General features: G+C 45.8%; 2 protein-coding genes across 3 annotated transcripts in view; both read right to left on the bottom strand.

Annotated features, from left to right (window-relative positions):
* The window catches only part of TMEM106C (transmembrane protein 106C), a 112,992-nt gene extending 93,372 nt beyond the window's left edge, over positions 1-19,620 (bottom strand). For both annotated transcript variants that reach the window (XM_068267328.1, XM_068267329.1), the window contains exon 1: positions 19,462-19,620. The gene's annotated coding sequence lies outside the window, so the exon portion shown is untranslated. The remainder of the gene's footprint in view (positions 1-19,461) is intronic.
* Positions 19,621-20,186: 566 nt separating this feature from the next.
* On the bottom strand, positions 20,187-21,860 carry LOC137544849 (piggyBac transposable element-derived protein 4-like). Its single transcript, XM_068265941.1, has one exon. It carries the CDS (start codon positions 21,858-21,860, stop codon positions 20,187-20,189), a length of 1,674 nt encoding a protein of 557 aa, XP_068122042.1.
* Between the last annotated feature and the right edge of the window lie 2,232 nt (positions 21,861-24,092).

Here is a 24,092-nt window from a genome sequence, read left to right as displayed (position 1 = left end):
TTTTTACAGTAGAAATATCACTAAAATCAAAATGTGGACAGTACAATACACATGTCATGTAAGTAGAGCAAGTATTTATCTCCTTATAAGTGTTTTTTTTCCTGAGATAGTATGGCTGACAGCTCCCCTTTAAAGAGAATGGAGGCAGTACTAATCCCATATGCTGCAAGGTCTTGGTCGAGACTCTAAAGGTGCCCATACACTCGTCAGATTGGCAGCAGATAGATAAGAAATGCATCTGATGATCTATCTGATGCGTTTTTAGAACATTTTTTACCAGGATAGAATTCCAATAGATTTCAGTTTAAAATCTATTGAAATTCGATCTGATGGCATTTTTTTGCCATCAGATTTCCATTAAGGCCAATGCAAACTGATAAGCAATCTCATCAGATCGACCTAAATTTTCCACCCTGTCAGTTCAATGGAAATCCATCGAAATCGTTCGAAATCGGTCCATCGATCGGTCGATTGGCCCACCAATTTGCAAACGATAAATCGATCGATCGATCGGGATCGATCGGTCGGCCAGAAAATCGGCTGAGTGTATGGGCCCCTTAATAAGTGTACAGCAGCCCCATGATTTTCTTTAGCGGTCCGACACGCTGGATTGCTTAATGATGAGTGACAAATAAGAACATTGTTTTCTTTATAATGTTATCAATGTAATGCTGGTGCCAGAAGATATCAGCTAAATTGCTACTGATAAGTAATATCTTTATAAAGTTATGTTAATGGAATTCAGCTATAGAGTACCAGCTAGTTGCAGGAGAAGTCTAGGATTTAGGGGAACCCTATTCCATACCTTTTGAGAATGTCCATGCATCAGACAGTTATGGATAATGCTGGTGACCCTGATACCGGATCTCTGAGAAACTACTGTGGAATGTAAACAATTTACATTATTGGTAGGTTTTCCTTCACCTAATTTCTCACCTATAAGCTTGGAACTATCTCTTTACAGCAACTAATTGATCAAAAGCACAGTTAGGACTCAAAAACTCACTAGCTGCCTTTTCTAAGCACTAGTGAAAAAGCTCTTGCTAATGTAATGCTATGGGGGATTTTTATTAAATCACATTGCTCTAGTGGGATCACACCCATAGCATTACATTAGCAAGAGCTTTTCAAATCACAAAGCACTCAGAAAATTGCTCCTAGTGGGTTCCAGGCCTTATGGAGATCCCAGAAGTCTCCAATAAAATATATTTTGGAAAATATCTTATTGTTTGTTTTATTTAGTATTTGTATAGTGCTGACATCTTTCACAGAGCCTTATAGAGTACATATACCATATATACTCGAGTATAAACCGACCCCACAACTTTTACATAAAAAAAAAAAAAAAAAAAGATTGACTCAAGTATAAGCCGAGGTCAGGGGTTGCATTGGTGGCAAAAGATGAACCTATCCCAAATCAGCAAGAGGTTAATGCTTTTGCAGATCAGTGTGGTTTAAAGCAGCATCAGCAGGTAGTTAACTATCCTCTATTGCCTCACAATAGAACACTTTCCAAACACACACAGCTTTTGTGCAGAGTAACTATCAGAGCCAACAGATTGTTACAATAAGCAAACATCAACATCATAAGGGCTGAAGGCAACAACACACCCTGAAGGCCCAACAATTGCAGGCCTGCTGTTTGCACTGCAGCATAGGTATCTTGTGCATACAGTGGTTTGACTTGAGGAGGACCTGTAGTGATGGCTGTGGGCTGCTTTCAAAGTGATAGCAGTGTGTTGTGGATTTGCATACAAAGCTATAGCTTTGTGCTGTCTCCTTATGTGTGCTGTTCCCTGTGTCCCTCACCAGAGCAGTGCGGAATATCTACTGATCCATGCAGTGGATTTGCATATAAAACTGACAGCTTTGTGCTGTCTCCCACTGTGTGCCTTGTCCCCCGCGGATTTACATACAGCACAAAGCTTGTGCTGTCTCCCGCTGTGTGCCTTGTCCCCCATGGATTTACATACAGCACAAAGCTTGTGCTGTCTCCCGCTATGTGCTCTGTCCCCCGTTCCGGCAGAGTGGTGCACGTGGCATATTTACCAGTGACGATGCACGAGTCTGGCACCTTCCGAGTGTCCCCGCCGGCATATGTCTTCTTACGCTCTCCAATCCACGCTGCTCACCACGAAACATCTTTAATTGGTCAGTCGGAGTCTCATCTCAATGATGCCCTCTAGTGGAGAGCGTAAGAAGACATATGCCGGCAGGGACACTCGGAAGGTTGCTGACCCGAGCATCGTCACTGGTAAATATGCCACGCGCACCACTCTGCTGGAACGGGGGAGAAAGCACACAGCGGGAGACAGCACAAGCTTTGTGCTGTATGTATATCCGCGGCAGCCACGTTGCTCTGGCGGGGGACACGGCACACAGCGGGAGACAGCACAAAGCTGTCACTTGTGTATGCAAATCTGCGGCGGCCGCACTGCTCTGTTGGAGACGGGGGACAATTAATTTTACATTTGTTCATGGTGGGGGGTAAGTGACTCGAGTATAGGCCGAGACCCCCACTTTTAGGACACTTTTTTTTACCAAAAACTCGGCCTATACTCGAGTATATACGGCAGTGTTGTGACTAACTGTCTCTTAGAGGCAGGGCCGGTTCTCTCATGAAGCAAGGTGAAACATTTGCATCAGGCGCAGAGATTACAGGGGCAGCATGTTTGTACTGTGTTTACACTAACAGCATACAGTCAGAGTAGAAGTAGAAGTGAGAGGAGAGCAATGTGAAGATGTCATCATTGGGGAAAAGCAGCTTGTTGTGCTGTGTGAGGAGTCTGACAGTGAGTGAGGAGTGGGGAGGCAGGAGAGCAGCAGTGTTTCATTTGACTTGCACAGCCGAAGGCAGGAGGTGGCACTGCTGTCCTGACTGAGGAAGAATGGAGTTGCTTAGGGTGAGCAGTTAGTTTGTCACAAACTCACAGCCAGCCAGTGTGCTATTATGTTGAGCTGCAGCATGTGATGTGAGAACATTAAATGAAGCAGAGTAAATTGTCAGGGGCTATGGGATCATTCAAAATTGGGGAGGGGGGTGCATTCTCACAAGCTTGCCTCAGGCAGCAAAAAAGTCTAGATCTGGCCCTGCTTAGAGGGACTCACAATCTAATCCCTTCCGTAATCACATGCCCATCATAGTCAACACCTAACTTTTAAAGGAACATCAGATTGATTTTTTGTATGTTTTTGGGATGTGGTAGGAAATAAGAGTACCCAGAAGAAACTTATGCAGACACGAGGAGAACATACAAAATCTATGCAGATAGTGCCCTGGCTGGCATTTGAACCAGTGACCCAGCGTTCTTAGATATAAAACATATGGGGGAGCTAATAGTCAGACTTAAAGAGAAACTCCAACCAAAAATTGAACTTTATCCCAATCAGTAGCTGATACCCCCTTTTACATGAGAAATCTATTCCTTTTCACAAACAGACCATCAGGGGGCACTGTATGGCTGATATTGTGGTGAAACCCCTCCCACAAGTAACACCTCCCACAAGAAAAGTTCCAACTGCAAAAAACAATGCAGCAGCTACATCACCTGCCAACAGTAAAATGTTCACTGGAGTACAGGGAATTATGGCACTCCTGGGGTGTTTGGTGGACTGCTGTCTGGGAGAAACAATGCCTACCAAACCTCTGTGTAGAGTCCCGACTGTGACAGTCAACTGATTGTTACAATATTATCAATTGGCACGGTAAACTCATTTATGGCAACAGATTACCTTTTTATCTTTGGCCTATTCTATTTCTGTTTGATCATTTATTTCCTCTTCATGAGCTTTGACTTTAGAATAATAAGGTCCACTTTGATATGCTCATCTTTTATGTATTTGTGTACAGTGCTTTTTAGTATAATGCATACTACTTTATCTACTCCTATTTTTATATTTCAAGAGGTTTGTTATTATTTCTTCTTTTTTCAACAGACTTTTTCATGTTGTCTCTGTTTCTGTGTTTTTCATTACAATTTTTCCATTTATTACAACTAAATAAAAAGGCTAATATATGAAAGGAAGACATCGGCTACTGAATATCCTGTTTGTTCCCAGTGACAACAACTTAAGTTAAGGGCCCAATTAGATTGATGGTTTGGGAGACGTGCGGTTACTGCTTCGTAACCTCCTGTAATCAGCCACCCATAAAAAATACATTATTTTAAAAGCATTTGCCCATAACAATTTGTTGGTGTTTGACACTGCTAACGAATGTTTGTTCAAAGCTTGTTAACCTCCTGCCGCCCGTGTCACGCCAGTAGGCGTGGCCGCGGCGGCAGCCCCAGGACCGCCTAACGCCAATTGGCGTAAAGTCCTGGGGCTCTGTTTAGCATGAGATCGCGCGCATGGTGCGCGCGCATCTCATGCTCGGAGGGCGGAGCTCCGCCCCGCCTTCAGTCTCCGAGCGGCTATTGCCGCTTGGGAGACTGTTAGACGGCGATTACGCTGTCTATTTACACTGTGCAGCGCTGCGATGAGCAGCAGCGCTGCACTGGGGACAGCCGTGTGACACGGCTGTCCCCATGGGGGACAAGAGAGCGATCGGCTCTCATAGGCAGAAGCCTATGACAGCCGATCGCCATAATTGGCCGGCTGTGGGGAGGGAGGGAGGGAATACATTTAAAGAAACAGTTTTTTTTCCCTAAAATCTCATAACAATAATATTTATTAAAAAAAAAATAAACATGGGGGGAGCGATCAGACCCCACCAACAGAGAGCTCTGTTGGTGGGGAGAAAAGGGGGGGGGGGATCACTTGTGTGCTGAGTTGTGCGGCCCAGCAGCTTGGCCTTAAAGCTGCAGTGGCCAATTTAGCTAAAAATGGCCTGGTCACTAGGGGGGTTTAGCCCTGCAGTCCTCACGTGGTTAAATGCGTATTAACCCCCTTGGCAGTATGACTCTTTCCAGATTTTAGGCTAAAAGTGGTACAATTCTTTTTTATGTTTTTAGAATTGAACCAGGAAAAACTCATGCTGCTAGGAAGATCTGTAGCAGTTCAGCACTCACTCACCTCTCTGGAATCTAGCACTGCAGTTTTCCCTCCGTCCTCTGGGTGGCGCTGGAACCCTATAGTAAGATTGCCGGCTGTCGTCATGATGACAGACGGCGATCTCACCAGAGGGAAGCAGAGCCTCGGAGAAGAGGAGGAAGAATGGCGGCCGATGTCGGGATGCCCCGGGTGGTGAGTGAAAAATGTCCAATGCTTGCATTGCTCTGCATAGAGCTCCTGGTGGCTACCACGAGTTCAGCTTGGGGTTTCCTGCTCCTGGCATGTTTTTTCCACCCCAAGCTGTACTTGTGATTACAGCTAAGGAGGTTAAATGCATACACAATAGTTAAAAAACATTAAAAAGTATTTTGAATGGGTGTACTGTATATGTTACGGACAGAACCCAAAATCTGGCCACTTCGGGTTCTGGCCGGTCAAAGCTAGAAGTGGCCGTGTCCCTGCAGCCAATGTGCGAAATGGTTTAAAATTCAGGCCGGCGTCGTTCATCTTCCCCTCGGCGCTGGCTCCTCTCCCGAGTTCTGGCAGCCAGGGACACTTGTGTCCCCCCCCAGAGTCGTTCATCGCAGCAGGTAAGCAGAGCGGGAACGCTGCAGACATTGCATCTGCCAGCACCGAACAGCAGGAAACCCAACTTTCCTGCTGCGACGAACGACTCGAGGGGGGGGGGGGAGGCGGAGGATGCTGGTCTCCCCAGCTGCCAGAACTCGAGGGGGAGGAGCCAGAGCCAGGGGAGATGAACAACTGAATTTTAATCCATTTCGCACATTGGCTGCAGGGACATGGCCATTTCTAGCTTTGACCGGCCAGAACCCGAAGTGGCCAGACTTCGGGTTCTGGCTGTAACATAAACAAGAAGCCGGAAGTGAAAAAAAAAATGCCTATTCCACTGATTATCGTAGACAACTGCCAGATTTTAATGACAATATAATCTGGTCTTCCTTTGCTGCATTGTGTTACCAGTACTCCATGGTCAGATCAGTGAGAAGAAACTAGGATTTTAGAGAATCTTTCGATATTTATCTATTGTGTTGGAAAATTCTGATTTTTAGGGCCGGTTCATACAGGCTTCTGCTGGCATCTAGTTTAGCCAATGTTAAACGCTTTTCTGTGAGCGAGCAGGAAAGCGTTTGGCATTGTTTCCCATTGTTTAGTCTTTGCATCACATTTTGAGCACCATAGGGGGACACAGAAGCGCCAAACTTAGCTCATCCTGGATGCCACAAGATATTTGGGATCGAGTGGGGCATTTATGTGAACGATGGGAAAAGCCAGTACCATTGTTTAAAAAGTACTTCCATTAATTTGAATGGACGGTGCTTAAATGGCAAACTCCACAACCACCCTGTTTAATGCCTTGGGGCAACCAAAATGAATTGTTTATGATATATTGGTTTAATTTTTCAGTACATTCGAAAAAGAAAACTGATTGCATTTAAAAGTCCTAAAAAGTAAAAAGATAGAAAGAATTGTATGGTGTATGGCCACCTTTTGTAAGGCTATGATAAATGTACAATCAGTGATAGTTGGTGGGAGTCCAATGATGTAATCAGTGTCTAGGATCAGTGATAAGTTATGTAATGTACTAGGAAACCTTTGTGCATTTTTGCACTTTTCATTAAGAATATTATTGATCCAGATCATTGTTATATGACGTTCGCATGATTTGTCATCCAGCTCTGTTGCAACTAGGGTTGCAACGGCATGAAATTCCACGGTATGATAACCATAAAAAAAAAAAATACCGCGGTATGACGGTATTACGGTGTACGGTATTAAACAATTATTTGGACCCCCCCCCCCCAGTAGTAGTTGCCCGCACCATAGGTAGCCAGGGATAGGTGTAGCCAGAATTAGGTAGCCGCAGCATAGGCAGCCAGGGATAAGTGTAGCCAGAATTAGATGGCCGGAGCATAGGTAGCCAGGGATAGGTGTAGCCAGGATTGGTGCCCGCAGTAGAGAGAGCCAGGGATAGGTTTAGCCAGGATAGGTGCCCACAGTAGAGAGAGACAGGGATAGCTGTTGCCAGGATTGGTGCCTGCAGTAGAGAGAGCCAGGGATAGGTGAAGCCAGGATAGGTGCCTGCAGCATAGGTAGCCAGGGATAGGTGTAGCCAGAATTAGGTAGCCGCAGCATAGGTAGCCAGGAATAGGTGTAGCCAGAATTAGGTAACCGAAGCATAGGTAGCCAGGGATAGGTGTAGCCAGGATTGGCGCCCACAGTTTAGAGAGCCAGAGATAGGTGTAGCCAAAATTAGGTGGCCACAGCATAGGTAGCCAGGGATAGGTGTAGCCAGGATTGGTGCCCGCAGTAGAGAGCCAGGGATAGTTGTAGCCAGGATTGGTGCCTACAGTTTAGAGAGCCAGCGATAGGTTTAGCCAGGATAGGTGCCTGCAGCATAGGTAGCCAGGGATAGGTGTAGCCAGGATTGGTGCCCAAAGTATAGAGAGCCAGGGATAGGTTTAGCCAGGGTTGGTGCCCACAGTAGAGAGCCTGGGATAGGTGTAGCCAGGATTGTTGCCTACAGTATAGAGAGCCAGGGATAGGTTTAGCCAGGATAGTTGCCTGCAGCATAGGTAGCCAGGGATAGGTGTAGCCAGGATTGGTTCCCGATCAGTGGTAAGTTATGTTATGTACTAGGAAACCTTTGTGCATTTTTGCAATTTTCATTAAGAATATTATTGATCCAGATCATTGTTATACGACGTTCGCATGATTTGTCATCCAGCTCTGTTGCAACTAGGGTTGCAACGGCATGAAATTCCACGGTATGATAACCATAAAAAAAAAATACCGCGGTATGACGGTATTACGGTGTACGGTATTAAACAATTATTTGGACCCGGGCCTCCCCACTCCCCCCCCCCCCAGTAGTAGTTGCCCGCACCATAGGTAGCCAGGGATAGGTGTAGCCAGAATTAGGTAGCCGCAGCATAGGTAGCCAGGGATAGGTGTAGCCAGAATTAGATGGCCGGAGCATAGGTAGCCAGGGATAGGTGTAGCCAGGATTGGTGCCCGCAGTAGAGAGAGCCAGGGATAGGTTTAGACAGGATAGGTGCCCACAGTAGAGAGAGACAGGGATAGCTGTTGCCAGGATTGGTGCCTGCAGTAGAGAGAGCCAGGGATAGGTGAAGCCAGGATAGGTGCCTGCAGCATAGGTAGCCAGGGATAGGTGTAGCCAGAATTAGGTAGCCGCAGCATAGGTAGCCAGGAATAGGTGTAGCCAGAATTAGGTAACCGAAGCATAGGTAGCCAGGGATAGGTGTAGCCAGGATTGGCGCCCACAGTTTAGAGAGCCAGAGATAGGTGTAGCCAAAATTAGGTGGCCGCAGCATAGGTAGCCAGGGATAGGTGTAGCCAGGATTGGTGCCCGCAGTAGAGAGCCAGGGATAGGTGTAGCCAGGATTGGTGCCCGCAGTAGAGAGCCAGGGATAGTTGTAGCCAGGTTTGGTGCCTACAGTTTAGAGAGCCAGCAATAGGTTTAGCCAGGATAGGTGCCTGCAGCATAGGTAGCCAGGGATAGGTGTAGCTAGGATTGGTGCCCGAAGTATAGAGAGCCAGGGATAGGTTTAGCCAGGGTTGGTGCCCACAGTAGAGAGCCAGGGATAGGTGTAGCCAGGATTGTTGCCTACAGTATAGAGAGCCAGGGATAGGTTTAGCCAGGATAGGTGCCTGCAGCATAGGTAGCCAGGGATAGGTGTAGCTAGGATTGGTGCCCGAAGTATAGAGAGCCAGAGATAGGTTTAGCCAGGGTTGGTGCCCACAGTATAGAGAGCCAGGGATAGGTGTAGCCAGGATTGGTGCCCGCAGTAGAGAGCCAGGGATAGTTGTAGCCAGGATTGGTGCCTACAGTATAGAGAGCCAGCGATAGGTTTAGCCAGGATAGGTGTCTGCAGCATAGGTAGCCAGGGATAGTTGTAGCCAGGATTGGTGCCCGCAGTAGAGAGCCAGGGATAGGTGTAGCCAGGATTGTTGCCTACAGTATAGAGAGCCAGGGATAGGTTTAGCCAGGATAGGTGCCTGCAGCATAGGTAGCCAGGGATAGGTGTAGCCAGGATTGGTGCCCGAAGTATAGAGAGCCAGGGATAGGTTTAGCCAGGGTTGGTGCCCACAGTATAGAGAGCCAGGGATAGGTGTAGCCAGGATTGGTGTCCGCAGTATAGAGAGCCAGGGATAGGTGTAGCCAGGATTGGTGCCCGCAGTAGAGAGAGCCAGGGATAGGTTTAGCCAGGATAGGTGTCTGCAGCATAGGTAGCCAGGGATAGGTGTAGCCAGGATTGGTGCCCGAAGTATAGAGAGCCAGGGATAGGTTTAGCCAGGATTGGTGTCTGCAGTATAGAGAGCCAGGGATAGGTGTAGCAGGATTGGTGCCCGCAGTAGAGAGAGCCAGGGATAGGTTTAGCCAGGATTGGTGCCCGCAGTATAGAGAGCCAGGGATAGGTTTAGCCAGCATTGGTGCCCACAGTATATAGAGCCAGGGACAAGTGTAGCCAGGATAGCTGCCTGCAGTATAGAGAGCCAGGGGGGGTGTAGCAGCAGGGGGTACAAAACAAATACTCACTTGCCGGCAGCTGGGTGATCTTGCATGCTGTACTAGCTTCATTCTACTTCCTGTTCTTGCATCATCTCCTTGTAATAGCACCCAGGGGGCGCTGTTTCAGGGAAATAGGACAAGAACAGGAAGTACAATGAAGCTAGTACATCGTGCAGGATGACTCGGCTGCCGGCAAGTGAGTATTTGCTTTTCCTCACCGCTGTTCGTTCGCTCGCCGCTACGTCACATCCCCACCGCTACAATGCTCTGCCCCCGGTAGCCCCGCCTTCCGAAAACCGGTAAAACGAGATTGTGCATGGTATGATTGCCATGCACAATCAAACCGCGGTATATCGTCATACTGGTATACCGCGGCAACCCTAGTTGCAACTGAATGTTACAGTTTTATTTTTTTCTGCTGTATACAATTTTTTTTTTTTGAAAAAAAGAATATTGTTGATCTACTATTTTACAAATAAGTATTATTATTAAAAATATTTTATAATACGTAAATTGGTTTCCCCCTAAATTGGCCCTAGACTACGATACATACACTACACAATGCATATACATAGACATATGACTACGGTAGGGATTAGATTGTGAGCCCCTCTGAGGGACAGTTAAGTGACAGGACAATATACTCTGTACAGCGCTGCAGAAGATGTCGGCGCTATGTAAATACTAAATAATAATAATACATTTATGCTACTGTTGGATTATGAGTATTTTAAGTTGAGCTCAGCATTTTGTAAATCTCTAAAAATAAAAGAATTTCACTTTTTTGTTTCTTTTACTGTGACCTGTATATTTTCATTAAATTCTGTTATGTTATTCCCATTTACTGCTTTTAATAGTAAAACTTATCTTTTTTTTTTTTGGTCATGTGCTCAACTAATTGTTGTATTTAGAAAAAAAATATTCATAAAAAAAGACATAAACAAGACTGCAAAACAGTTGCTAATTTATTAATCTTTCAATTAGCTCACTATATTTGGATTCTGTTTTGCAACTCACCGCCCATACAATTCTATGGGGCTGTTCACAGACCTGCATTGTAACTGATCACGCTATTCAAATTCTCTGCATGCAGGCAGGCCGGGATTTACATCACAGGAGCCTATAGGCACAGATGCCCTCCGTGAACTTACAAACCCCCGCAAAACTTCACTGCAAGTGTGTTGGCTGCCCCAGCTGTGACTTCTTTCTTACTTCCCTTGCCCAGCATAGGTAGTTACAGGTGTCACTTAGCATTAGGTAGCCAGAGGTACCCTCAGTATTAAGTATTAAGACTGAAGGGAGATCTCGTCAGTGGAATTCTGAGAGCTGGACCTGCACCCTCTCATTAATGCTCTGCTCGGGACTCTGCATAGGGAAAGAGGGAGGCACTAGGGGAGGGGAGTGAGCCACCTTTCCATGATCAGGCACCTGTAGGCACGTGCCTACAGTGCCTTACGGTAAATCCTGCCCTGCATGCAGGGTTTGTATTGCAGTTAACACTCATCTGAGCACTGTGAATCCAGCATCATTCTCTTGCACTTCTGCAAATGTCATATCAATTACAACTCCCCCCCCCCCCCCCCCCACCTGCACAATTCAAAAAAATAAAAACGTAAATAATACCCTCCATGGCCGACACCTAAATATATGTTTATACATTTTCCTGATAAAGAGATCCGCCAGAGTATCTTTGCTAGGTGGTGTCCTTTGAACCAACCTCAAGTCACCAGCACATTTCAACTGAGCTAGGATGGAAACACCCATCTCCCACCACCAGGTGGCACTGCACCACTGACGCCATATTCTGATCGCCGATCACATGTAATAACATACACTATTAAGCAAGAAGCAAAGCAACCTCCCCTTGACTATAATACGAATAATGCAGTTTGTGACACTGAATAAGTTCGTAAAAAATTCTTTATTAACCAACAACCACTGACTAAAAACAATTAAAACCACAACAATGAGACTTGCCCCCCCCCCCCCCCGGCTCCAACAATCCCAAATACAAAAGTATTTATAATAAGCACCGAGTGTAAAATTTGTCATTGCAGGCATGCAAACCAATGTGCATGTGTGCAAGTTTATAAGCAAGTGGTGTGACACTGGTCCAATAGTGCAACACAATATATATATCTGTTAAACACATAGACCTACTCCCAAACTATTGATGGCTCACAATGACTCAAGTCAATCTGATGCTGCACCGCAAATCTCGCAGACACACATATCTATATGTATGTACGCTCTATAGACAAATGGTGCAACATTGAGTCAATGAAACCAGTGTAAAGTTTTAAAGATTGCTTGTCATTGATTCAATTAATGTTTGGTGCTGCACCTAAATCCAGCAGACATCCATAAGCATATGCATGTACGCATATAATAATAGTCGGTGCGGCACTGAATCAATCAAGCTACAAATATAAAAATGTTCCACATAGTATGGGCAACCATATAAGGTACATCTATATTAACCCTCCTGGCGGTCAATTAAAACCACCAGGGGGCAGCGCAGCACTATTTTTTTTAAAATTTTAAATCATGTAGCTAGCCTAGCGCTAGCTACATGACAGCCACTGAGCTGCGGCATCCCCCCACCCCCTCCGATCGCCTCCGGCGATTAGGCCCATCAGGAAATCCCGTTCTGAATGGGATTTCCATTAGGGCTTCCCCCGTCGCCATGGCGACGGGTGGATTGACGTCACCGACGTCATCGACGTCGTGACGTCAAAGGGAGTCCCGATCCACCCCTCAGCGCTGCCTGGCACTGATTGGCCAGGCTGCGCATGGGGTCTGGGGGGGGAAGGGGGGGTGCGGCACGGCGCAGCGGGTAGCGGCGAATTGGCGCGGAGCGGCGGCGATTGAGCAGTACATGCAGCTAGCAAAGTGCTAGCTGCGTGTAATATACAATACAATACAATACAATAACATTTCTATAGCGCTTTTCTCCCATAGGACTCAAAGCACTTAGGCTCTCTCAGATTCAGTAATTGGTAGTAGGATGAAGTATTCACACAACAAAAGTTATAATTCTGCAAATGCCAAACTGAACAGGTGGGTTTTCAGTCTAGATTTAAACACGGCCAGGGATGGAGCTGTCCTGATCTGTTGAGGTAGGGAGTTCCAAAACGTAGAGGCAGCATGACAGAAGGCTCTGGGACCAAAAGTTTCCAAGTGCAAATCGGCCCAGCAGAGCCTGAGAAATCCTCCTGTGCAGCTGAGCTCGGGCTTACCGCCAGAAAGGTTAAAGTGACAGTGCATACACAATTATTAAACATACCGTATTTTTCGGACTATAAGACGCACTTTTTCTCCCCCAAAAGTGGGTAGAAAAAGTGACTGCGTCTTATAGTCCAAATGCTTGTTTCCTTATGTGGTCCGCAGTTGGGTGGAAGCAGCAGCAGCTTTATCTACATTTCTAAGTGGCATAGGAAAAGCCACTGTAATTATCCACAGTGCTTTCTTTGATCTATAATCCCCCCTGTGCTGATCTATAACCCCCCCCCCCCCCAGCGTGCTCCGCAGCAGCGCAATACACCTGGCATTGTTATTATAAAGATGCACTCGCTTTGATCTATAATCCCCTCCCCCCCCCCAGCGTGCCCCGCAGCAGCGAGATACACAATGTCTCTAGGCGGCATAGGAAAAGCCGCTGTGATCATCGCCGGGTCATGTGATGACGCAAGTACACACTGGACTTCCGCGATGTTTTCACGCTGCTGCTGCAATGACTGGACTGTCGGTGGTCGCGGTCGGACTTCTGCGATGTTTTCACACTGCTGCTGCTGCAAAGGCTGGACTGTCGGTGGTCGCGGTCAGACTTCCGCGATGTTTTCGCGTTGTATGCTTGTCACACCGGGCCCACTACAGAATGGGAGGACAGCGCGTGACTCGTCACCTAACCCGGAAGCAACACTTCAAACACTCGGCAGGACTCTGAATGCGCACGTGTTGGATGGCTGAAGCACACTGCTAGATGGGTGAGAGCCTCTGAAATAAGTGTAGTGTATGTGAGTCTAGTGAGTGTAGTGTAGTGTGAGTCTAGTGAGTGTAGTGTATGTGAGTCTAGTGAGTGTAGTGTATGTGAGTCTAGTGAGTGTAGTGTATGTGAGTCTAGTGAGTGTAGTGTAGTGTATGTAAGTCTAGTGAGTGTAGTGTATGTAAGTCTAGTGAGTGTAGTGTATGTGAGTCTAGTGAGTGTAGTGTAGTGTGAGTCTAGTGAGTGTAGTGTATGTGAGTCTAGTGAGTGTAGTGTATGTGAGTCTAGTGAGTGTAGTGTAGTGTATGTAAGTCTAGTGAGTGTAGTGTATGTGAATCTAGTGAGTGTAGTGTATGTAAGTCTAGTGAGTGTAGTGTATGTGAGTCTAGTGAGTGTAGTGTATGTGAGTCTAGTGAGTGTAGTGTATGTGAGTCTAGTGAGTGTAGTGTATGTGAGTCGAGTGTAGTGTATGTGAGTCTAGTGAGTGTAGTGTGAGTCTAGTGAGCGTAGTGTATGTGAGTCTAGTGAGTGTAGTGTATGTGAGTCTAGTGAGTGTAGTGTATGTGAGTCTAGTGAGTGTAGTGTATGTGAGTCTAGTGAGTGTAGTAGTGTATCTGAGTCTAGTGAGTGTAGTGTATCTGAGTCTAGTGAGTGTAGTAGTGTATCTGAGTCTAGTGAGTGTAGTGTATGTGAGTCTATTGAGTGTAGTGTATGTGACTCTGAGTGTAGTGTATCTGAGTCTAGTGAGTGTAGTGTAGCTGATTCTAGTGAGTATAGTGCTGCTGAGTCTATGGAGTGTAATGTAGCTGAGTCTAGGGAGTGTAGCTTGGAGTGTAGCTTGGAGCGTAGTGAGCATAGTTAGTGTAGCTGCGAGTGCCCTTTGTGTAGCTGGTGCAACTGTGAGTGTAGTTGGGAGTGCAAAGTGAATTTAGCTGGTGGGTGCAACAGTGATTAGTGTAACTGGGCAGTGTAGCTTAGACAGTTTTGTGGAAAAAGGTCCATAAGACACTTCTACACCATAGACGCACAAGGTTTAGTTTTTTTTTCTTCCTTCATTTCTGCTCTCTAAACCTAGGTGCGTCTTATAGTCCGGAGAGTCTTATAGTCCGAAAAATACGGTATGTTAAAGTGCATATTCCATTGAATCCAATGTGAATGAAAATAAAGAAGGAGATATGAGGGATATATTCCCTGAAAATTGAGAAATGTGAATTGAAGGTGTCTCAAGAAGAATGCATGTGAAAACAAAGAAAAGTAGAAGCAAAGAATGGGAGCTGGAGGTCAGCTGAGATCAAAAGAGTGGAAAAATGGCGAAGAAAATTGGATATAAACTAACCATACTAAGGAGGAGGCCAAATGGACGGAGCTTACCCGGAATATGAAGTGTGGTGGAGCCCAGGAGGAGGAGACCGTGCTAATCCTACTAGTTGCGCCGAAGCTACATCAGGGACGCCATAGTGGTGTGCTGGAGCAGTTTATACAATATCTACGTATTGACGCGGCCGCATCATACGCGTCACGTGATTCGCCGTCATCATGGCGACATCGCTGTCACTTATGCATCTATTACGTCTAAAGCTACGTGTCTATTGCAAACACACTTACGCATGTGCCAAAAAGAAGACGGAATGGGTGCTATAGAGGCCTCTAGTGGGCAAAGATGTAACTAATCTGAGAAAAGATATGAGAAATAGTAAAAATGACATCTTGTGGTTAAAATTAGGTACTGTATTGGAATTCAAACATATTTCCAAGATCATCAGATATTATACATTTTACAACTTCTTCTGAACAATTAGACAATAGTCCCCCTCAAAAAAGGAAGAAAATTGGCATATGTTGGCGCTTTATAAATCAATAATAATAATAATAATAATTTATGGAAGGAACCAACACGGAAAATAGACTATTACAAATAGATTATGGGAGAGGCATATTCAGTCCCAGATCTTCAAATGGGTTCCACAGGGAGAATATAATCCTAAATTCCTCACAGAGGCCAACAAATGGAAGGCAGATCAATTTGAACTAATGGTAAAAAGAGAAAACACAATGGAACAAACCTGAGTCACTACATCCCATAACGTGACACTATAAACAAAATATATTTTGTTATATTTTGTTTATAGTGTTATATAATTTAGGATTTTTAGATATCCCATGGGTTTGTTTTATATTTAAACGTTTACAGTAGATTGATTGATTTATTATCTCTGCTATTAATTACAGCCTGTGATTTTAGAAAACAAAAAATGTGGATACTTACATCAGTAGAGGGAAGCCTCTAGATCCTCCAGAGATTTCTCCAATCCTTCTTCACCCCACCGCTAGTCACTGGGACCCTCTTCTTCTTCACAGTCTCTTTCCTATCTGTGAACGAGTGTGGCCACTTTGGGCAGTCGCACTGACAGCCCGTGCCTGCGCAGTAGGGCCGAACAACTCACTGTTGCACGGAGGAAAAAGCCATGCACAAGTGGCTCCAAGCTACTGTGCAGGTGCGGGTCGTCTCGCAAACCTATTCAGCAAGTCCTTGTTGAATAGGTTCAGAGGGTCCTAGTGCTGGAACGGCGAGGTTTAGAGGGACAGGAGAAGCCCCTAGATTATCCAGAGGCTCCCCTTTACTGAGGTAAGTATCTACTTTTCACTAAAAATTTGCCTTCAGGTACACTTTCAAGAGGAACTGTATTGGAAATAACATTAATAAAAAAAATTGCTTATTTTTTTTATAAAATTAACGTCCTTAGCGGTATGCCCGACACTGTGTATACCGCTCTGTGGCCCCAGGAGTCCCCCTTAAATAAATAAATGTCCCAAATGTGTGTAAATCCTCTAGCTAGCACTAGGCTAGCTAGTAAGAGTGTTGGGCACCCCTGGATCCCTGCCGATCCTCCGCGATCACCCCGTTTATACATTAACACCCTGGATCCAGCGATCGCGCAGCCTCCCTGCACAGCTCCGGTCTCTCTATGGGGAGGATCGGGTTTGCGCTTGACATCATGAACAATCCTCCCCATAGAGCAGTGCTGTCCAACTACATGGGCATGGAGGGCCAGTTTTTTTTCAGACCCCATGGTGGAGGGCCGAAGGTTCTTGCTAGAGTCGCAGACCCCCCCCCCCCCCCCCCCCCCGGAAAAATGCAATTAAAGGACAATTAGATTGGCAGCACTTTCCACAAAATGCAATTTAAGATGTTGGTGAAGTTGTGTGGCGCGTAGCGCGCCAAAAACCACGAGGGTTCTGTTGTGCGTAGAGCTACGCGCCGCGCCGAAAAATGGGTGTGGCCATGGACCAGAATGCGGGTGTGGCCACGGGTGGAGACAAATTTACATGAATTTAGCAATGTGGGACATTAGATTAGGACAGTGGTGGTGAACCTTTTGGAGGCCGAGTGTCCAAACTGCAACCCAAAAGTCACTTATCTATCGCAAAGTGGCAACAGCAATTTAAACTACATACAAAGGTGGTTTTAACTCATACATGAACATTATGGAAAATCCAAGTTGAAAATAAACTGTGAAGATAAACAATTTCATCCATCTACTCCTGAAAAATTTGGTTTTTTTTTAGAACCTCCCAGTTTTATTTTCCGTTTTAAAAAGCTAAAAAAGTATGTTTAACGCTATTGTTTCATGATGACGATTCAGCTTTTCCATAGTCTCGCAGTTCGCAATCATGTGACCCCCAACAAGACAAATTCAGCAATCATGAGGCCCCCAACAAATCATGAGGCCCCCAACAAGACAAATTCAGCAATCATGAGGCCCCCAACAAGACACATTCAGCAATCATGATGCCCCCAACAAGACAAATTTAGCAATCATGAGGCTCCCAAAAAATCATGAGGCCCCCAACAAGACACATTCAGCAATCTTGAGGCCCCCAACAAGACAAATTCAGCAATCGTGATGCCCCCAACAAATCATGAGGCCCCCAACAAGACAAATTCAGCAGTCATGAGGCACATAAATAGACAGCATTTCACATAAATAAGCAGAATGCCCCTTAAATATGGTAGACACCTATCACCTGGCTTCTAAATTCTCCTCTACTCTACTGGCTGCTGTGCCTGGCTGGCCTGGCAATAGTGTTTTGGGCCGGATTGGGGATGATGTGTGGGCTGAAATGCCTTGCGGTGCTGCTGTGGCCGGGCTGGCGGTGATGCTGTGGCCGGATGAGGTAGTGACAGGTGCCCCCCCAGCTAGATAGTGACAGGTGCCCCCCCAGCTAGATAGTGACAGGTGCCCCCCCAGCTAGATAGTGACAGGTGCCCCCCCAGTTAGATAGTGACAGGTGCCCCCCCAGTTAGATAGTGACAGGTGCCCCCCCAGTTAGATAGTGACAGGTGCCCCCCAGTTAGATAGTGACAGGTGCCCCCCCAGCTAGATAGTGACAGGTGCCCCCCCAGTTAGATAGTGACAGGTGCCCCCCCAGTTAGATAGTGACAGGTGCCCCCCCAGCTAGATAGACAGGTGCCCCCCCAGCTAGTGACAGGTGCCCCCACCAGTGAGCGAGCCCGTTACCTCTCTCTCCTGTGTCCCCGCTGGCCTCTCCTATGTCCCCGCTGCCGCTGCTGCTGCCCCACAGCTCAGACCTCACAGATCGCGGCGACTGAAGCAACCAGAGCGCGCGCATGACACCCGCGCGGCAGAACGTCACATGCGGGAGTGACTAATGATTCACTTCCGCATGTGACGTACTCCGTGCGGGTACCATGCGCACTCTGTTTACCTCAGTCGCCGCGATCTGAGGTCTGAGCTGTGGGGCGGCAGCGGGGACATAGGAGAGGCCAGCGGGGACACAGGAGGCCACAATACGAGGGAGCAGGCATGGCGCCCATAGCGCAAGCCATGCCTGCATCCCAGGAAGACGAGCGGGCCGCAGCAGGTGGCCTGGCGGGCCGGACGCGGCCCGCGGGCCGCCAGTTGGACAGCACTGCCATAGAGAAGACCAGAATTGTCCGGGGAGGCTGCGCCGATCGCTGGATCCAGACTGAGTAACGTATAAATGGGGGAGCGGCGGCGATCAAAGGGTGTCGGAGACTTCTTCTAGCTAGCCTAGTGCTAGCTAGAGGATTTACACACATTTGGGACATTTAGAAAAAAAATTGGCCAAAAAGTAACAAAACCTCCTGAGCGGCGTAACGCTCAGGAGGTTAATTTATAGATGATTTAGTCAGTGTTTGTCCAATGTAAAATCTTTCCTTTCCCTGATTTACATTCTGAAAATTATCACAGGTGGCGATATCTTTAGTTCTGCCAGGTGATCTGTGTGGAATATTCGTTACTGAGAGTTCTATGCAAAGAGGCAGATATTGCTTGCGTGGCAGTTGGAAAAAAACATTTTATCCCACAATGCAACAAGGTTCAAAGACAGCAAACTGTCAGGACCATGGTCATGACATCACACCACACTGTGAGATGGGTTGCGCCACAATATCAGCCGTACAGAGTGACAGACTCCTCCTGATGATCTATTTGAGAAAAGGTAAAGATTTCCCGTGGAAAGAGGGTATCAGCTACTGAATGGAATGAAGTTCAATCCTTGGTAAAGGTCCTCTTTAAGTTACTGTACATTTTTCTTTATTGTTACATAGTTACTTTACTACTCAATGTTTCCTCTAGCCTACCGTTCCCTCATTTATTCCTAAGATGCATGAAATGTGGGGGTTGGTGAATATATTCAGATAGTAAAGCTGTGCACTGTAGCAGTATGAACCTGGTAACTCCTGATAACATGTAATTATCCCACACTTACCAATTTTCTATCCATAAGTAGCTTTAATGTCCTAATGACTACATATAACATATATGCCGCAAATTAATGAAATGGACATTCAACGTAGATGACAGTATAAATAACTTCCACTCCATTAGAGAATAACAACATGATTCTTTACGCTTGCTCACATTTATCTAGTAGTGTTCCTCATTACCTGAAATCATTGTCAGTGCGGCTTCACATCCCAGAATAGATTGAAGTACAAGTGCCCCTCAGTATTCCTAGTGCTTCTTTCTGCCTGTACATACGGTATATACCTTCATTGTACTGGAACATGAGCTGACCCAACACCTTTCCTTTTGCGTTTACATCCACAGTTTGGCTATAGTTCAATGGAGCATAGACACCTTGATAAGGTTTGCAACTGTTGTCATAGGAACATGAAACTGCTTGGAGATGGTATAACAGACTTTGCTTGCAACATGCTTACCTTTATTTTTCTTTCTGATCTTCCTTGATAACCCTCTTCTTTCCTTTTTTTCTGTTTTTATATTCAGTGTGGTACACACAATCATACAAATAAAGCAGAATCACTATATTTCTCAATTTTCTATTAACCTCCCTGGCGTTAAATTTCCACAGGATTTCTGTGCAAAAAGTGGTTCAATTAATTTTCATAACCTTTTTCCTGTAACTTACCAAAATGAGCCAAGCAACAGTTCAGTATACATTATGAGTATAATAAAAGTGTCAAACACAAATTCTTGTCAAAAAATAAAATAAAATTTATTAATCACAAACAGAAATATCTTGCATTTTTAATAAATGCAGAAATATGCAGAAAATGCAGAAATAAATATATGGAGGCAGAAAAAAAAATACAGTATAGGGGTTTACCCCAAAACACCTGCTTTGTGTGATACCCCTTGAAAGAAGGGATTACACAAAGTGCCACATCACAGTCCGGGCAATAAGTACAGGTCTCCTTTTAGATTTTTTTCCCATCAGGGCCTTTTTTGGAGCAGCAGACCACACACCTTCTTGTGGGTTGTTCCTTGTGTGCGGTCGCTGGCAAATATTCCACAAAGTGGCGTCCAGAAAGTTCACGACATAGGACGCTCTGCGCCCCGGTCTAGCTGACTCCGGTGGGGGATGCTTTGCGCAAATGGCTTCACACATTTGCCACACAAAGTCATGGTGTGGTATAGGCCTTTCACTGTGTTTTTTGTAAAGTACAAACGCGTTCCACAGGCACTGTTCCAGTAGGTGGCGGAAAATCTTTTTATAATATTTCCGCTGCTGTTTGCGGTCAGCCAGGTAAAAAGTCATGGCCGCATCAGCCCTGTCCACACCTTCCATGGTGTGGTTGTAGTTCACGACTGCTTTGGGCTTGTCCACCTCCTGTTTACCTCTGGTAGTGGTGCGCACAGTTTCAGCATTGTGCACAGTGCTGAGGATGCACACGTCTCGTTTTTCCTTCCACCGCAGAGCCTTGTTTTTCCCCTTCTGCCAGGCAACAACCTCTCCTTTCTTCAGCTTCCTGGCAGATAAGGCCGGTGGCATATGGCATCGGTTAGGCCTCACCGTGCCATATGCATCAGTCTTGTGCTGGATCAGGTGCTTGTACAGTTCTGGGGAGGTATAAAAACTGTCCGTAGTAAGACAGTACCCCTGATCCAGTAATGGCTCGATAAGCGTAAGCACAGAGGAGGTAGCACACCCAAACTCACTATAGTGCGGTGCAAATTTGGTGCCTTTACCTGTGTACACAACAGAGTTCCAGATGTATCCGGACTGGGACTCACAGAGCATGAAAGACTTCACTCCAAAGCGCATCCTTTTCGATGCAATGAACTGCACCCAGCTGAGTCTACCCTTGTATGCCATGAGACTCTCATCCACGGAGATGTCTCTTTCTGGTATGTAGGCACTCCGGAAATTGCCAACAATGAGCTGGTAGATGTCCCATATTTTCTTCAGCTTGGGAGCAGGATGGGTGACCTCATCAAAATCCTCATTGTTCCCGAAGTGCAGGTACTTCATGATGAGGCTGTAGCAGTACTCTGGCATCACAGTACCAAAGAACGGTGTGGCGAGGATCTTGTTAGTGGTCCAGTACCACTTCTGCAGCGGCTTCCCCACCACTACCTGGAGGATAATGAGGCCCAGGAATACCCAGATATCGTCGCTGGTGACAGGTTCCCACTTCCTGCTCCTGGAGAACCTGCTTTGAGGAGCACCCGGCTGCTGTGCTGCATAGCGATTGGCATCCTCTACGATCATCCAGATGACCTCATCGCTCAGAAACAGTTCCAGGTAGGCCAGCGTGCTGTGGTCACAGTCGATCTTCTGCCCAGGTACCCCAGTGAAAGGGAACCCAGGGGGCGGGGCCTGTGTTACACTCTCCAGCTCACACCAAGTATGTGCACCACCTACCCACCTCTCGTCATCACTCTCGCGGTCGCTGCTGGTCTTGGATTCAGATGAGAGATCTCCTGGGACATCGCTGTCTGTCGACTCAGCCAGATACTCCACATCACTGTCACTGTCGCTGTCTTCAAAGACTTCCAGCAGCGTTTTGTTAGAGAGATGCCTCCTTGAGCTCGAGGCCATGACGGTAAGCAGGATACTAGTCAATCAAAGGTCAACCAAGGGTCAGCGACAAAAAAAACCAAAACTGCAGAAAAGATAATCAGAAATGACAGCAGTCGTTAAAATGACTATACCGCAACTCTGAATAAATCTAAGGCAGAAAGTAGCAAATAAGCAATCAAAGCACAGAAATCACAGGAGCTGAGCTGTAAACAACTAGCACTGGACTCTGGGACTCTGAAAAGAGAAAGAAAAAATAACTGCTAAGCCTTTTAATAATGTATTGGATTGTATACAGGTGTTTGTATTGAATCTAATACAAACACCTTTGAAATATACTGCAGTGATTGGTTGTGAGTTGCTCTGTGTGTAATGATGTAATTCATGTGTCGGTCAGTAGGGGGCACATGATATATGTCATTACACTTTGCCTGCACAGCACCATCTTGCCTTCCAGAGGAGAGGGGGACATAGAGATCCGGCAGTAGCAGCAGAGGTGCCCGCGATTGCGCTGGGGAGGCACATAATCCATCTTGCCTCCCAGCACGTGCAGGAATGAGAGGGGGACACGGAGGGACCCACGATCGCCGGGAGCAGCAGCAGGAACTCAAGGAGGCACCCGGGATTGCGCTGGGGAGGACTGCACATCCTCCATCTTGCCTCCCGAGAAGTGCAGCAAAGACAGGGGGACACGGAGGGACCCGCGATCACGCTGGAGAGTGATGGACATCACTCATTTCCGGCCAGCATGCTCAGCAAGGAGAGGGGGACACAGAGAGGCTACAGCAGCGGCAGGAGCTCCCGGAGGCACCCGCGATCGCTCTGGTGAGTGATTTTGCAGCATGACGAGTGGGGCTCGTCCATACCGTTCCCAGCATGTTTTGTATGGACGAGCGTAGCTAATAGGCTGCATAACAGATTATGTGATTTGAGACACGTGTGATGCTAATTAAAGGGGAAATGAACTGAGTAAAATTATTTAAAATAAACACATGATGTACCTGCAAATGAATATTACATACTTACCTTGCAGTCAGATCCTCACAGAAGCTTAGTAATTTCTTCTAACAATAATTTCTTCCAGTTCTGGAAAGATTTTTGTATAAGTCGCTTTCAGTTATAACAGAAAGGACAACTAATGTGCAAGGTAATGTCCATGTTTCCCTATGGCTCAAGTGGGCAATATATCAGTTTAACGGCGTGCTGACCAGGAAACTGTTATTCTGTAATGGCCATTTTTAAAATGGAAAACTAAGAATTCCATTTATCACAATGGACAAACAGGACGCAGGAGAGAAGAAAGATATTGAAGAGTAGACTACACGGGAGGTAAGTATGACATGTATATGTTTATTTTGACTTTTAATGTTCAATTCAAGTGTGCTTTAGAGAAAACTGTTTGACAAATTACTGTAATCCAATTTTTTTTTTTTTTTCTATGTGTATCAATAAATATGTGCAGGCCATTTTAGAATATCTTTGTAGAATTAGCAATATTATTTATTTTTACTCAATAATGGGTCTGATCCAATTCACTTTTTCTCCTAAGATTTCTCCTAGGAAAATAATTTTCATTTTCTAAAATAACTTTTCATCACTCTGCAATTGAAAAGGTACCAAAAAGTAGGTGAAAAAGTACTGTCACAATTATTTTGAGTATTTTCTAGCACCTCCGGCCAAAAAAGGTTTGAATGGCAATACATATATGAAGTCTATGCAATGGGTACAGATTAGATGAGCACATAACATTTACATCTGGTATATTGTAGTGGATAGAACAGACTCACATTTATATCTGTAGTAGCACTTCCTTCTTTCTAAAGTACACTCTCAGCATTGTGTCATCCTTTCCAGCCTGGTTCCCTCCCCTGCTCTCTGCCTGCCTGGATCAAATTATTTGTCTTTTCACAGTGTGTGAGGAGAGACAGAACTTATCATGACTGCCTTCCTGGATTAGATCACATGGACATGGGGCGTGAAATTATGACTTCAATCTCCCAGCATCCTTTGCACATATGGTTTGGAAAGAAAAAAAAAATCACCCTGGTCCAATTTCACTTTGGGGGCAGGGATTTCAAGACCATGGTCCATATGCAATCCCCATTTTCTCCCCAGTTTTCTCCTTGGAGATAATTTTTGATCTTCTATTTAAAAATAACTTTCCAGCACTTTTCAACTGATAAGGTAATGAACAGTAGGCGAGACGGATCTATCAAAATTATTTTGAGTATGTTCTTGCTTTCTAGTGCTTTA

The sequence above is a fragment of the Hyperolius riggenbachi genome, chromosome 2 (genome assembly GCF_040937935.1).
Source record: "Hyperolius riggenbachi isolate aHypRig1 chromosome 2, aHypRig1.pri, whole genome shotgun sequence".
Taxonomy (NCBI): domain Eukaryota; kingdom Metazoa; phylum Chordata; class Amphibia; order Anura; family Hyperoliidae; genus Hyperolius; species Hyperolius riggenbachi.
The sequence above is the reverse complement of the archived record's forward strand: the minus strand, read 5'-3'. Positions and strand labels throughout refer to the sequence as shown.

Bases quoted from the DNA above. Each gene is read 5' to 3' on its own strand.
- LOC137544849 (XM_068265941.1), bottom strand. From the start codon at position 21,860: ATGGCCTCGAGCTCAAGGAGGCATCTCTCTAACAAAACGCTGCTGGAA.